Source organism: Sardina pilchardus, chromosome 15 (assembly GCF_963854185.1).
Source record: "Sardina pilchardus chromosome 15, fSarPil1.1, whole genome shotgun sequence".
Classification (NCBI taxonomy): Eukaryota; Metazoa; Chordata; class Actinopteri; order Clupeiformes; family Clupeidae; genus Sardina; species Sardina pilchardus.
The window spans coordinates 12,931,528-12,947,013 of record NC_085008.1 but is presented as its reverse complement, the minus strand read 5'-3'; the positions used below and the strand labels follow the sequence as shown (position 1 = coordinate 12,947,013).

The 15,486-nt window shown below is 40.3% G+C and overlaps 1 protein-coding gene across 2 annotated transcripts; it reads left to right on the top strand.

Moving 5' to 3' along the window:
* Window positions 1-62: 62 nt before the first annotated feature.
* On the top strand, window positions 63-13,292 carry zbtb37 (zinc finger and BTB domain containing 37). 2 transcript variants are annotated; one of them, XM_062556629.1, is made up of 4 exons: window positions 63-548; window positions 733-1,758; window positions 4,986-5,085; window positions 7,600-13,292. In XM_062556629.1, the coding sequence occupies exons 2-4, from the start codon at window positions 764-766 to the stop codon at window positions 8,119-8,121; spliced, it is 1,617 nt and encodes a 538-aa protein (XP_062412613.1). In that variant the 5' UTR covers window positions 63-548; window positions 733-763; the 3' UTR covers window positions 8,122-13,292. The 2 variants fall into 2 exon arrangements, with proteins under 2 accessions (XP_062412613.1, XP_062412612.1); XM_062556628.1 differs by having other exon boundaries at window positions 733-1,764.
* Window positions 13,293-15,486: the final 2,194 nt, after the last annotated feature.

Sequence of the window (15,486 nt, the reverse complement as noted above, 5' to 3'; positions counted from 1 at the left end):
ACACTTCCCATAATACCAATTGTTTCCCACTGCTGGCACAGTTCAGGTTTGTGGAACTATGCTAACGGCCAGAAACGCAGGGCTAGAGAGAACCCGCGAAGAAGAGTGAGGATTTTGCGAACACAACAAATGGCTTGATCTGGATATGCTGATAATAGCCCGGGATAGGATGCAGTAGGTAGGATACACTGTTTTATCGCCATTCGACAATAGTGTTATCTAAGGAAGGCAGCTCCTTGGACCTATCCATCGCCGGAGTTTTGTCGGGTAGGCTCCCGCTCATCACCGTACTGCAGTATGTTACTCATACCGAGAAGAGTGCTGCGCCGCGGCTATGATCTGGAAGCTTGATCGGTCACTGGGTTGTCAAAACGCCGGCGTTGTAGCGTCAAGTAGTTTTAAGTAATGCATCCATTGTGTCCGTAATCCACTGCTTCTATGCAAGTGAATGTTTCAAAACAGTTTCAGATTCAGTTACGCGTTCGAGCCGCAGTTTGCAAAAATAACCAAATGACACCCCCAGTGTGATCAGTCCTGTCAACATCAAGGTAAGCTGTCATCACTTAATCACTTTCATGCTTCAACGCTTATGTAAAATTATAACTAGTGCATTCATAGGGTGTGAAATATCATTTTAAGATGTCCTGACAGTAGATGGAGTAGCCTACCAGTCTGATCTGTGGTCGGTTTTAATGCACTGTTCACACACTGTTCTTCTGTCGTATACTTCAGGTTTGTCTGCGGTGACAACGCGGCAGACGGCATGGAGCGCGCAGGCAGTATTCAGCTCGACATCCCGGACTTCAGTAACTCGGTGCTGTCCCACCTGAATCAGTTGCGCATGCAGGGCCGCCTGTGCGACATTGTGGTGAACGTGCAGGGCCAGAGTTTTCGCGCGCACAAGGTGGTGCTCGCCGCCAGCTCACCATACTTCCGCGACCACATGTCACTGAGTGAGATGAGCACGGTGTCCCTCTCAGTCATTCGAAACCCGTCAGTGTTTGAACAGCTGCTGTCATTTTGCTACACAGGCCGATTGTGCCTCCAACTGGCAGACATCATTAGCTATTTGACAGCAGCTAGTTTTTTGCAGATGCAGCACATCATTGATCGCTGCACACAGATTCTAGAGGGTATCCATTTCAAAATTAACCTGGCTGATGTGGAGGAAGACTTGGTTGGGGCTCATCGAAGCTCTGGGCGGACCTTGGAGTCTGGGAATGTTGGTGGGGGTTCAATGGGTCCGCACTTGCTCAGTCCCAGAATCCGTAGTCCGAAGGTGACTGGCCCATGTGGCATAGGAGGTGCTGGAGCAATGGAGGTACGCGACACATGTGAGGCACAAGATGTGAGCCCAGCTGGCAACTCTATGAGCCCCCAGGTTGTTGAGCACAGTGGGCTTGTGTCAGAAATTTTAGGGGACAAGGGAGGGACGAGCAACATCAGGGAAAAGGAGCCAGTCCTGCGCATTAACCGATCAGGGCAATGGTATGTTGAGTCTGGACTAGAGGATAGTAGGGGAGAGGATATAGGGGTGCGGGTACCGGATGGCTTGCGGATCAAGACGGAGCATCTAGAGGAATGGGGGGGCATGGAAATGCAGTCGTCGGCAGCTGAAGTGAGTGGGACAGTGGAGGAGGGTACCCCCATGATGATTGACGCCTCAGGCCGCAGCTCACTGGTGCAAGAGGAATTTGTTTCAGGTGCCTCTGGGTCAAAGAGCTCCCAGCCCTCCAGCAGCTTCAGCGAGACTGAGAGGTCTGTGTATGTACAGTGTGTGTGTGTGTGTGTGTGTGTGTGTGTGTGTGTGTGTGTGTCTGTGTGTGTGTCTGTGTGTGTGGATGTTTGTGTGTGAATGTGTGCAGTTACTTCCATGTTCATTGAGGAGAGGATGCTTAGACCTCTGAATTTCACCTACAAAAAAGCTGCCATCTTTGCTCATATAAGGAGATGTGGCATCTTATGATTATGCTTATGAGAAAATAATTTGGGGATCATACCGTTTATACTCTCCTGGATGAAGAAGTCTGATATGCAGATGTTTTGTCCTGCACACTTCTGTTATCTGCCTTCGAGTGGATTCTATGATCTTCAGTACATTAAGACGGCGAACTCTGATTTTTGATGCATCGGACCTAATTTGTGATGCAACTTGCATAGGCAGTTTACCTTGATTAACACCCAGAACTCCTTATATGGGCAAAGATGGCAGCGTTGGATAGGCGAACTTTAGCAGTCTATTGCACACATGGAATGTGTTTTATCAGGGATGATGCTCAGATACAGCGCCATCCACAACCCACGGTAAAGTTAATGAGTAGAAAAAAGTTGAAAATTAAATTATTTTACTAGAGTCTCAAAGTGATTTTACATAGTCTCAAAATGAAAACAATGAGTAACAGGGTTTCCATGGATTATGGAATGGATTTTTATCTATTCTAGACATAGAAAGTCAGGGGTTTGATAATGTTTTGGTAACTTCATATTTGATAATTTCATGGCATTTTGTTTGTAGCATGTTCACATTTACCAAGACATTTATCAAAAGCCATATTTTCCATGGAGTATTTTTGCAACCATTATCCCTCTCTTGCTCGTCAACAACTTGCAATCACTTCTGCCAAGTGTATGGCCTAATAATGCGTTAGGCCATTATTAGGCCTTGAGATACACTATGTAATCAAAATTGTGCACTATGTGAAAGAAGTGTAAACTTCTAAAGTTACATGACAATGTCTGAATTATTGAAAAATGCTTGCCAAATTGATCTGTTTAAGATACTGTGGCTTATTGTTGTCTGCTAGACATTCTGACCAAAGTTGGCCTGTTTTTTATGTTCATTCATTGAAAGTCAGGGAATGTCGACTCAGGAGGGAACCTTGCATCAAGAAACAAATGTTTTTTGGTTTTCTTTGCACATGTGTCATATTAATTGGCATCCGCTGTGTTTAATACTTTGTAAATCCTTCCTCGCCAATAAAACAGCTCTTAGTCCTATTCCATAACACCTCTTAAAGTTGGAGAATATAATAAAAGGGATAAAGTTGCCTTCACATGAACCCAAGTGCAATTACTCCCCTCTAGTACTGCTCCAGCCACTCTCCCTTCACATTACATTTTTGTTTTGTGCACCCGAGTCCATTTCTGTCATATACACAAGCTTCTATTTACCAATATTCCTTGGTGATGTTGCAAAAAAAGTTGATATTAAAATTATATTGATATTAAAATGGGAACGCATTGTTTTGGAACGAATAGCATTCACACCAAAGTGAACTGCACCAGTGTTCTAGCGATCGTACCATCGTTTTCAGGCAGACCCAGGTCTGAATAGAGCTGAAGTCGAAATAGAAGCTTGCTTTTGTATTGGATCTGGACATGCATAACCAGTAAAAAAAGTCTAGACACATCTAATAACTTCAAGATTTTTTTTTATTTTGACACTGTAGAAGTAGATTAATGGCCAAATTCAGAATTGCAGCAAACTTTTTTAGTGATGACAGCTTTTCACACTGTTTGCAAACTCAAAACCATTTGAATTAGACACGTGGAATTACTTTCCGATAGTTCCCATACATTGAGTACTTGTTGGCTGCTTTTCTTTAACTCATGTCAATTGAAAAGCATTCTAGAATTATTATTCTCAAGAAGCTGAGATGATGCCAGTATTATTAGTATCAAAATATTTTTCTTTTACATTGCTGTTGTAACATTTGCATGCACCCTAGCCTGGCATAGCCCTCCGCAAGCTTCCGCTCAATTTTCATTTCCCTACAGCATTACGTCTGGGTCTGATCCTATTGGACTCGATTTCTCAGGATGCATTCCATCCTGAACAATCAGCGAATGGGGGGAGGGGGGTGTTAATGATGACGTCGAGCATATGGGAATATTATGGAATATTACATATGGGAACAGGAATATTAGCGATTGGGTAAAATCAGGCCCAATCGTTTCAAACTTCAACAGAGTTCACGCCTCCTGCCTGAAATCGATTCTGAATGGAGTAGGTCCAGACCCTCTGTACGATATTAGCACGAGGGTTTGGTATGACCAGGCTACATGCACCCACCTGTAAAACACAATGATATTGAAATGATTAGATTAGACTTGAAATGACTAAATTAGACTATATTTAGAATGACAGAGGTCAACACATTTCCCCCTTATTTGAATTGTGTATTCTCATGTATTTCCCATGTTGATGAATGATGAGGTCATTTGACTAGTGTAGAGTATTATTTCTAGGAAGGTAATTGACAGTCTGATCAAAAAGTAACGCAATGTAGAAATTCCCAATGTCAAATGAGAACATGACCTTACATTTTACAAACTAGATTGTCTAGGGGTACCAATAATTGTGACAAGTGATTTTGTTCTGGAAATAATTATTTCCTGATTAAGTTTTTCCTCACAATACATTTAGGGCCTGTGTCCACCAATCGCGTTTTTTGCACCGACTGCGACAATTTTCAATATAAACTCTACGTAGCTCAGCGGTTACAGCGCTGAGCGCCCTCGGCGGAAAAAAGCTCTCTGCGCTGACCGTTTTTTGCCGAAGCGCTCAGAACGCTCAAAGTTGAAATCTGTTCAGCTTTAGAACAGTGCTGGGCTCGTCAATGTCACTTCTCTTTATGAACCGTCTCTGGTTTTGGTAACATAGCAACAATAAACCGAAGCGTCGTGAAAAGAAGGTTGAGGGCGCTCTCAGTGTAAAAAACGTGATTGGTGGACACAGCACCTTATTCAAGCTAAAGTTTCGATTATCATTTTTTTTGTGTGAGATTAGGCTAGTTCACCAAAAGATACCTTTTTCATAGCATTTTTTTTACTCATCTTTTACCGTGGAGGGTACTGTGTTATAGTATACTATAAGTTGTAAGCCTGGCTATTATCAACCACATTTTAATGTTGTGTATTATAGTTGTGTGTGTACACGAAAGAGATTTGTGATGTGCATGTACTGTACTGCTCCTCCTGCACAGGTTCAGTCCTACAGGAAGCGTGGTGGTGATGGCGGAACGTCAGAGGGCCAAGAGTGAGTCTCCAGGGAGAGTGTATGATCAGAAACACCACAGCTCACAGGTACATCTTTTTCACTCTTTGTGATGCTCTTTTCACATGATCTTTTTTATCATAGGATCACATGAGTGTGCAGTCCCTCATTTTGCCCACATTGCAGGTGGATCACTTACAGCGGACATGGGCAACATACGGCCCGCGGGCCTTTCCTGACCGGCCCGCGTAAGGTCCGTGAAAAAAGAGTAGTCAAGAGCCTACAGTAGCATAGAGATAATGCATGCAAATCAACATTGTTGCTTTTATTTTGAAAGCGACTGCTATTTTTACTCCCCTACGTTTGTGCGTGGATGCATACAATGTAAACACCCTCACTGATGTGCTGGTGAATAGAGTTTCATGTCCACACAATGCAGTTGCCTTTACATTGGTGTAAACCTTTCAAAGTTTTACTGTATGTCTCCTGCGTCTCTGTCATTCACCACCGCAACGGTAGTCAGAATGTGGAACTACCAGGTGGCGATACGAACTGTTGATTTCAAAATGTTACTGACAGATAGACAGTTTACAATAAGATAACCCTGTCATTGTAACCAAAATATGTCTGAGTTTATTTGCAAAGCTTATGTTAGCGAACTAGTATGATGCTACTACCCACAGCTCAACCGGCTCAACACACAGGGCGAGTTGACCAATCACAGTCTTGCCTCATAGGGCTAAATAGCAACATCACAGTTTTCTATAATGATGTAACGAGCCAGATTAAAATAGTAGCCTATCTGTTGGTAAATTAATCATTCCATGGGCCTACACTAATATTGCCAAAAGCAGGGGTCGAGTGGTAAATTAAGAGGTGGGTAAATTATGAATTTGCGGTATCAGATTTTTTAAAAAGGCATTCAGAATGTGTTTGATGATGGTGGAGGTTATTGTCCAATGTAAATCAATACCAGTGGTATTAAATGGTTCTTAGAGTGTAGATGAGTGCACATATTGTGAATGTGGATAATACAGTGTGATTTTTGGATGTAAAAATTGGTGACTAAACTCTTTTGAGAGGTGAATAAACTCTAATAAGAGATGAATAACTTTATTTCTGAAATTTCAGAGGTGGATAAACTGCATTTACTTGTGTTTAGCCTCCACTACATCCCTGGCCAAAAGTATTCGCTCACCTGCCTTGACTCAGTGAACTTCAGTCATATCCCATTCTTAATGTATAGGGTTTAATAAGACGTTGGTCCACCCTTGCAGCTATAACAGCTTCAACTCGTCTGGCAAGGCTTTCCACAAGGTTTAGGAGTGTGTTCGTGGACATTTTTGACCGTTCTTTCAGACACGCATCTGTGAGGTCACACACTTATGTTGGATGATGAGACTGCTTCTCAGTCTCTGCTCTAACTCATCCCAAAGGTGTTCTATTGGGTAGAGGTCAGGATTCTGTGCAGGCCAGTCAAGTTCATCCACACCAAACTCTGTCATCCATGTCTTTATGGACCTTGCTTTGTGCACTGGTGCACAGTCATGTTGGTACAGGAAGGGGCCATCCCCTAGCTGGGCTTGGTCCTTTAGTTCCAGTGAAAGGAACTCTGAATGCTTCAGCATTAACCAAGAGATTTTGGACAATACCATGCTCCCAACTTTGTGGGAACAGTTAATATCTTAAAACTATGTCTGCATATAAACGGCATCTTAATATATAACTTATATTGATTCCTGCTGGTTATGATTAGGCTTCTGTCCAATGAAACAACACAAGCGTGACTGCTCAGGGGCAGTACTTCCAACCACCAAACGTTCCGCCCTTATTTGCGACTGAGAATCTTAACGACCCTTTCTAGAAACACTGAATCCAAGAGCCATGGTTCTAACTACAAAGATTGTGACGGAAGTTAGGCAACTACGCTTTCTAGAAACACACCCCTTAGCAGCTGTGTCTGAACATGGTGATGCAGTATGTGTGTGTGACCGCTGCCCAGCCCCATACACTGAGAGAAATTCTGAAAATGACGTCATAGGGTGCGTTGAACTCTGCTTGGTCCAAGGATTCCAATCATTTTTGAAAATCAAAAAGAGTCAAAAGTTATGTGTGTGAAAGCATGTCCAACTTTGAGTTGTTAATGGCGCTGGAGCCTTGGAGGTGCCGACATGAAACTTGGTGAAATGAATAACGGGACTGTAACGGGACTGTCCCCAATCAGACTGTGCCCAAATTTTTTAGCAGACGGTTCTATAGGCTGCCATAGACTCCCATGGCAGAATAATAATAAGAAAACATAGAAACACAATGGGTGCCTTCGCTGCTTGGCCCCCAATAATATTAGTAATAATAATAAACCGTTTTGGGAAGGTAATTAAAATGAGGAAAATGAGTGTTGTACTGTTAGCCTACTAGCACTCAGTCACTAGTGTTTTTTTTTCTTCAAAATGCAAAGCTATTAGACTGTACACCATGGACTAATGTAAGCATAGAATGACTTGAAGATGAAGAAAAAGCTATACTAGAAAATTGCTCTTACTAGTTTTCTCCCTTTGCTTATGTGTCCTGATGTCTCAATATGTAATGATTTATGTGTTTAGGGTGAGGAACAGGCCATTTTTGACATGGGCGGCTACGAGGAATACCTGAGGGAGCAGGTGGGTGATCGCTGGTTCCGCTACAACCCACGCCTCACCTGCATCTATTGCTGCAAGTCCTTCAACCAGAAGGGAAGTCTGGACCGTCACATGCGTCTGCACATGGGCATCACACCATTTGTGTGCCGGATATGTGGTAAGAAGTACACACGGAAGGACCAGCTGGAATACCACATCCGCAAGCACACTGGCAATAAGCCCTTCCACTGCCATGTTTGTGGGAAAAGCTTCCCCTTTCAGGCTATCCTCAACCAGCACCTCCGCAAGAACCACCCTGGTTGTGTCTCGCAGGAAGCAGCCCACAGTGCCTCCCCTGAAACCACCACCGTCTCATCTAGGGGAGGCCAGGCTGATGATGGGTCCCCTGGCCAGGAGGAAGGGGAGGGGAATGGGGCAGGAGGAGGGTCAACATCCTCATTGGGGGAGGGTATGCAGCCCTCAGTTTCCACCACAGGCCCTGATTAAGGTGTCAAGAGGTTCAAAAGAATGAGGTGAGAGTTGATGATTGGGGTCAGGGAGAATCTCAGTTTCGGAGAATGTATCATATTCCCTGCCCTCAACAAGCAATCTCAACCTCACCTCTATTCTCAGCTCTTACTCTCACCCAAATCCACAACTTTCCCCATCCAAGACTCAATCACAGAGGCAAAACAGCAGAGGCAATATCTCAGCGACAAATGAGAGAGTTAAACGTGAAATATTTTCGAAGCTGCTTTTCTTCACATTTAGGATGAGAAAAGGGAGGATTCACCTGAATATGGATAGTCGTATCTTCAATTATTCATTTTAAATATCCTTATATGAAACGTGTGAAACAAACTTACAAAGATGCAAGAGTTAAGTGTACTAGCAGACTTTATATGTTGGTTATTTAAGAATGGTCTTTCTGCTTTAAACCACATCTACCTTCACTAATACAGACTGAACCAGAAGCTATCTAATGAAGAAACTCCACACTTCAACAGCCTCACATCACTGGATACAGTGTTTTGCCTTTCCTGTTTTTAGTATGTTACTGGTTTTTTTTATTTTTGCTTTCTTTTGTAAAAGGTTTTGTACTTCTTGGAGCAAAAGTTTAGAATTCAGGAAAAATTTTAACATGTTTAAATTCGGCCAGATTGCCAAGGTATTTGTGCCAAATATTGAAGTTAAGATAAAAGAGGAGACTTTGTTTCCCTTTTTTAAATTTTGCCTTCTGACAATCTCGTTAACCTCTGCTAGGATGCAACACTACCATAGCAGAGAGTCTGCCAAGTGTGTTGTCTGAAAGACATTTTAGGTCTGATCAGGTGGAAGAATAGAATAATTTGATCTTAAAATGAAAAGTGCCAATTCGGCTCTACGGGTGTTTACACACACTCACAGACTTGGGAAAGCCTCTAGTATCGAATCATAATACAACACTGAATTTGTAGGGTGTTTAATTACTAAATCAATCTTGGTGTCTTAGAATTAAACTGCTTTGTAGGATATGATATTGCCTACATGATGTCCCTTTGGACAAACAGGTGGTCCTGGATCTGACTTATTTTACATATAATATCTACTCTCTCTGGAACGCCTTTCAACATTCAACATTTTCAAATAGCTGCTGAATGTTAATATCAACAGTAATACAGAAAACATGAAAGTCTTCAACCTCAGATAAGCTACTAGACAGCTCAGTTACCTCTCAATGATCACTACGCAATACAAATCTGTTACCAGTGGACTGGTAAATGCACTCAGTATTATTATTATTATTATTATTATTATTATTATTACTGTTGTTGAACATTTTATTTTCTTTGATTTTTTTTTTTTTTAAACAAACTACTCTATAGTCCCTTGTATTGAAAGCTAGTTGGACTCACAGTTCTAAGTCAAAGGCTCAAGATGAGAGTCCAAGAGTCCAAAGCCGAATGGACCAAAATAATCTAGCTGGTCAGTGAACAACTTCCCGGGTGGAGATAGAAGTAGTGGTTCAACCCCCTTTCACTTTATGGTGTTAAAGCAGCACAGAATGTCATGGAATAGCAACCTACAGTATAGATGTTCTTTACCTCAACAGATTGACTACCCATGGATTATGTCACCAGTTTTGAAAAGGACCATTTTGTCCCCATTTTGTAGTGTTTCCCCTCACAACCTGGTCTCTCTCTCTCTCTCTCTCTCTCTCTCTCTCTCTCTCTCTCTCTCTCTCTCTCTCTCTCTCTCTCTCAATTTCTCTCTGAGTTCAATAGTAGCCCTGCTTGTGTGCAAATTTGCTCTGCTCACTCAAAGCTGTTTTTTTTGTATCAAATGCCTTTTTTTTTGTCTTGTGAGAAATAAATCAATTAATTTGTTTCTCCTAAGGCACCCTTAGGAGAGCTGTTTCTCATCTGCAAAATAACCCTGCCCCTTTCTCAACCTAAGTCTAATTTAAATTCAACTTAAAATCTCAAAGAACTGTTTTTCTTCTCAATCTATATCTGTTTTTCTGTGTTGGTGATCTGGGTTTACCAATGTTAAAGTTGCAGTCAGTGATCGTACACAATTTCAAGCCCATACAGTACATCTCACAATCCACTAGCTGCCCATCCCGTGAGCACTAAAAAACCTAGTCTCTGTAGGCAGTCCACCGAAAACTGGAAACCAATTAGAAACGCTGTGGGGTTTCCTTGGCAGTATTGAAGGGAGGCATAAAGCATAAACAAACATGACATCTTCTGCAATCACTGCCTTTACCTTTAAATTAAACAGACAAAGTAAGGCTTTTGTAGTTAGCATAGGCCATGTTTATGACAATTACCCTAGAAAAGTGCTGATGAAAACATTTCCTAGGTTTACTAATTCATCACACATTTGCAGTAAGTCACTGAAGCTCTTTATCTATTACTCTAGACCAGAACCCCACCCCTAATTATTTAAAAAAGCATATGTATTAGGCTATTATTTGCACATTTTTTAAATATCAGAATTGTCTTTGACTGATATAACCTTGTGTAGACAGCACACACCTGGACCGAACTTGCCTCTAGCATTAGTGGTTAATGTCAATTCTCTGAATAACATGCGCCATGGACTCTAACTTATACAAGGTGCTGTCATGGTCCATGCAAACCATTTTGGTATGTTTTGAAGTACCAAGTCTTGCCTGCAAAACAAAGAGAAGAAGTAGTAGAGAGAAAGAAAAAAATAATTGTCCTATAATCAAGATCTGGTGATATGAGTTATGCTGGCAAAGTGCTGTGTATGAACTCGTATGCAGAAATCCTTGAAACTTATCATCTGAAACTTCTGTGCTGCTTTAAAGATGTCATACCTCAGTGTGATGTTTCTACCTTCAATACCATTACAATCAAAGTAGACGTTTATTTTAATATAAATTCAGAATGGGAAGCTCAGACCATAGGACCACAAAAGAGGGATAATATGCAGGACTTGTCAGAGGAATGATGATAGCAAAAAGTTGTAGGAATGATTATTCCTTTGGTATCAAGCCTAGGTATGCTTATTTTATATATATATAATTAGTTGAAAACAAAGGATATTATCGTGATAATTATATTTTTAAGAGCTGTGAATCACACTAAAGAGTGACTTTAAAAAAACAGGAATACAGCTACTGATATTTCAGGTGCATTTGTCCACTATTGTATTAACAGATCAGAACATCGACAAATACAAAAAGAAAATCAATTTATGTTTTTTTCTTTGGTTTGTTTTTTATTTTTCCATTCTTGAAGTAGTTCTGTGTACTATCCAGGTTTTCAACTGAACTGAACGTGGACATTTGTTTCAAGATGTTATGCAGCGTTGTCTGACTTCCCTTCAGTATGGGGTAAACACATGTTATAATTGGTGGGCAGAGATTGTTGTCTCTTTGAAACTGCACTGATTGCACAGCTGGACCGTGTTGAATTAGTTGCTGATCATAGAGCCTAGAAGAGGCCTAGAGCTAATGTTTGCTGTGAGCATGTATTTCCATCATGTGTAACAGAATGTAAAGCCGGCTAGTGTAAGTATTAAAAAAAAAAAATGTCAGCAGTTTTGAGATGGATATATGTGTTTCCCTGTAATGACACAGGACAAAAAGTAATGGTGCTACGGGATGCAAAGTATGCATTTGTTAGTATAGTTTAGGATAAGACCAGGCCTAGAACACACTTTGGACCTAATGTAACTGGCTGATTGGTCTTTCTCCAGGACTCTTTTTTTGTACTGTTTGACATGGCATTAAAGCTGAGCTCACTAGATAATCAAAATAACTGGGAATGTCTATTAAAATGCAAAGTTGGCTTGATTTATGTATGTGTTTTACATAGAAATGGGGCAGGTTTTACTTATTCATTTGCAGAAATGGGGCAGTATGTGTCCTAACAATGTACAGTAGGTCAAAAATGTATTGGGAGAGAGTGCAGTGATTTTATAATAGGTCCACTAATGTTTGATATGTGATTCCATTCCACAGTACATATTTCATTGGTGCATCAATCAGACCGGTGCCCCAGACATCCAGGCCTAGATAACAAAGTGAAAAACAGTCAGAAATTATCCAGGATTCTACTTGTTTGCATCAGAAATAAATTTACTCTTTGCCTTTTCTTTGCATTCTGCAATGCAATGCTAATTTGAAATGGATCATTTCCAAAGCTTTAATAATAATACATAGTAACAGATTTATTGTTGTAGTGTAAATAGGAATAGTTAAACGTATTCTGTTAAATTAAGTGTTGCTATTGTCTACCAACAGACTCCTCTATCAAAGAAAGGTCCTTTCCCGAAAACCTCAGCAATGTTTGTTGTGACCTCTATGCCTCCTCCCGTCTGGAGAGTGAATGGGTCTGTCCAGTGTGCATTTTTTCACAATGGCTGTCTCTTTAGTTAGAATTTGTCTAGAGAAAAGGCCAAGAGGGAAGTACTGATACAGTGAACTGCCTTTAAAGTGCGGTTTAGAGTTTTTTCTTTATGCAATCAGTCCGTTTAATCAGTCTTACTACCAAATGCTAAGGTGAGCTACTTCGGTAGGTAAATCACCCATTTTGAAATAAGATCGCCGTGTATATCAAATGGATGGTCAGTCATATCATTTTAAAGTTGTCTGTGACATTTTATTTTCAGCTGAATATTTTTGTTTTTTGTTCTTAATGAAGCCATATTTTCTCTTGCCTTTATTTGCAGTATATAACATGATATGGGGACATATTTATATTTTCAGTTCATCTAAAGTAGAAGCAATACAATCAGGAATAATGTGGATGTCTTTTATTTGTATTTAGCTGTCAGTTTCAAAGATATACATTAAAGAGACATATGCCCTGAGTTTGAATTGTGATAAACAAACAATGCCCAAATGCAAAGATTATTCACAATGATACTTCAGTTGTGGAACAAACTCTTGCAGCATATTCTGTATTATCGTGTAATCCTAAAAATAAATAAATTAAAACAATGTATGTAATTTAATATGCATCGCTTTAAATAAGTGATCCCATATTGATTACTTGTACTATCATGAACTTGTATTCCCCCTTTGATAGAAATACACAACTAGCTGATGTACTGATTTTAATGATAATGTGAATTGTATCTTTACAACAACCACTACTTTTTTGAATAGTATTGTCAATTCCATTCTCCTAAAAGGAAATAAAGCACTTTAAGTGTACTGTGAATGATTGGTTTGTCATATTCTATTCATTCTGCATGAATAAATCCCACTTATGTGATACTGCAGAATAAAATCATTTCAATTCAAAATATGAATATTTTGTCGTTCTCAATCACAATACTTTTCAATGTTTTATACGCTATACAATGGACACTGATAGTATATTTTAACTGTGGTTAAACCGGACCGAACCGGACCCCGACGTGCCAGCGGAGATCATCTCTCATAGCAAATCAGACCAGATCATCTCATTGCAAATTTTACCAGCTATTCGGCTAAGTGAAATAGAACCATGCCAATCTCTAGGTATGGTGAAGGGTATGATGTGCAGCTATTTTAATTCCAAAGGCCAAGGGAACTTCATGCATGTATCCTTGATCCATGAAATAACTTATACATTATACACATACACATTCACAAGAACAATTGGTGTCCTTATGGATGGATTTTTCCTGTTTGTTTTTTTTTTATAAAGGAATTATGATCAATTTCCAAAAGATTATTTTTTAAATTCCTTTTTTTAGTCAACTTCAGCAGGGGTTCATATCGTTTTATTGCAAGACTTAACTGGACTAGTAGGTAACATTTATTGCTTGACGCGCATAAGAACTTCTTAATCCATAGGGTTTAAGACGGTCCACCCTTTGCACCTACAGTATAACAGCTTCAACTCTTCTGGCAAGGCTTTCCACAAGGTTTAGGAGTGTGTTTATGGGGTTTTGGGGTTTTGACCACTCTTCCAGAATCATATTTGTCAGGTCATACATGTTGGAGGAGGAGACTGGCTCTCAGTCTCCACTGTCATTCATTCCAAAGGTGTTCTAATTGGGTTGCGGCCAGGACTCTAGGCCAATCAAGTTCATCCACACCAAACTCTGTCATCCGTCTTTGTGGACCTTGTTTTGTGCACTGGTAGGCCTACGTTAGTCATGTTGGAACAGGAAGTGGCCATCCCCAAACTGTTTCCACAAAGTTGGGAGCATGGAATTGTCTAAAATCTCTTGGTTAATGCTGTAGTATTCAGAGTTCCTTTCCCTAGGGGGGGCTTCTGCCCCCCGTGCAGCTCTAGATATAATGACGCCCCTGATCTATAATAGTGAAGTGGACCCTGGAACCTGTTAACATTAAAGGTGAACAATAATAATAAAGTATAAGTGAATTGTAAAGCATTTCTCTTTGTTTGAATAATTACTCAACCCTAGCTTCTACCTTATTACTGCTAACAAAAGAGCCCCTTTGTGTAAATACACACATTAAGTCATTTTACGGTGCGATTTTGAGTGATGATGACCATTCACATAAATAAGGGCTCCCCTTCCCAGAAGCCAATTTAACCATGGGCTTCTTTGATGTTAGTGCCATTCTAAAGAACGAATGCTACTGTAGCAGTAACAGTATTCAGAATCAACAAACTTTAAATCAGTCTTTGGCAGTCTTTTTCAGTTATGTGTGTCAATTGCTGCTTTTGTTATCTGGCTATTACTAGTCTATGTAATTGATCATAAGTCGAAGAGAAAAAATGACATTTAGCCTACATCACACATAGCCTAATGAGCAGTCACTTGCCTTCAGTTTGCTCACCTTCTGCTCCCATAGTTTTTGCCTTTTTTGTTCACGGGAAACTTGAAAATGCTTTGCCACTTCCCTGTCTTTCATTGCTCAATAGGAATTTTTTTCTATGATTGATGACATTCTTAAAAAAATAATTTATTACATTTTCCCACTATTCCCTGCACTATGTCAAGGAGGATCTGATGAATTTTAGTATCTATATGAAGTCCATGAAACATGTGACCAACTTGGAACCAATTGGCCATAGCCTAGGCCAAAGCCATCAATATATCAAAGTTGTGACAGCCGTTGACTTCCATGTTAAAGCCAGATTAGAGCGGTCACGTGGTTAGTGGGTAGCCTCAGTAGTTCCCTTGGTCCCTGGTTTACTAAGGGATTGACAGCAGCGATCGCATTAATATTTACGGTAAATACTCAATGAAAATTACTATAAACTGCATTTCCACATACAGATATTACTCAATGAAAATGCATTATTATGCACACTACCATAAGTCATGTAGAAAAATCTTATTATAACACCTGAGATATTCATTCATTCTCTATGGAATAGTTCCTTTCAACGACCATGATATACCGGATGTGCCGCCATTGTTTGTACACGGGAGTCAATGGTAGTGTCGCAA

Excerpts from the sequence above, each read along its gene's own strand:
- zbtb37 (XM_062556628.1), top strand. The coding sequence starts at position 764 with ATGGAGCGCGCAGGCAGTATTCAGCTCGACATCCCGGACTTCAGTAAC. Across the intron at positions 1,765-4,985 it reads AGCGAGACTGAGAGGTCTGT|GTTCAGTCCTACAGGAAGCG; the intron begins GTATGTACAGTG and ends CCTCCTGCACAG. Across the intron at positions 5,086-7,599 it reads AGAAACACCACAGCTCACAG|GGTGAGGAACAGGCCATTTT; the intron begins GTACATCTTTTT and ends TTATGTGTTTAG.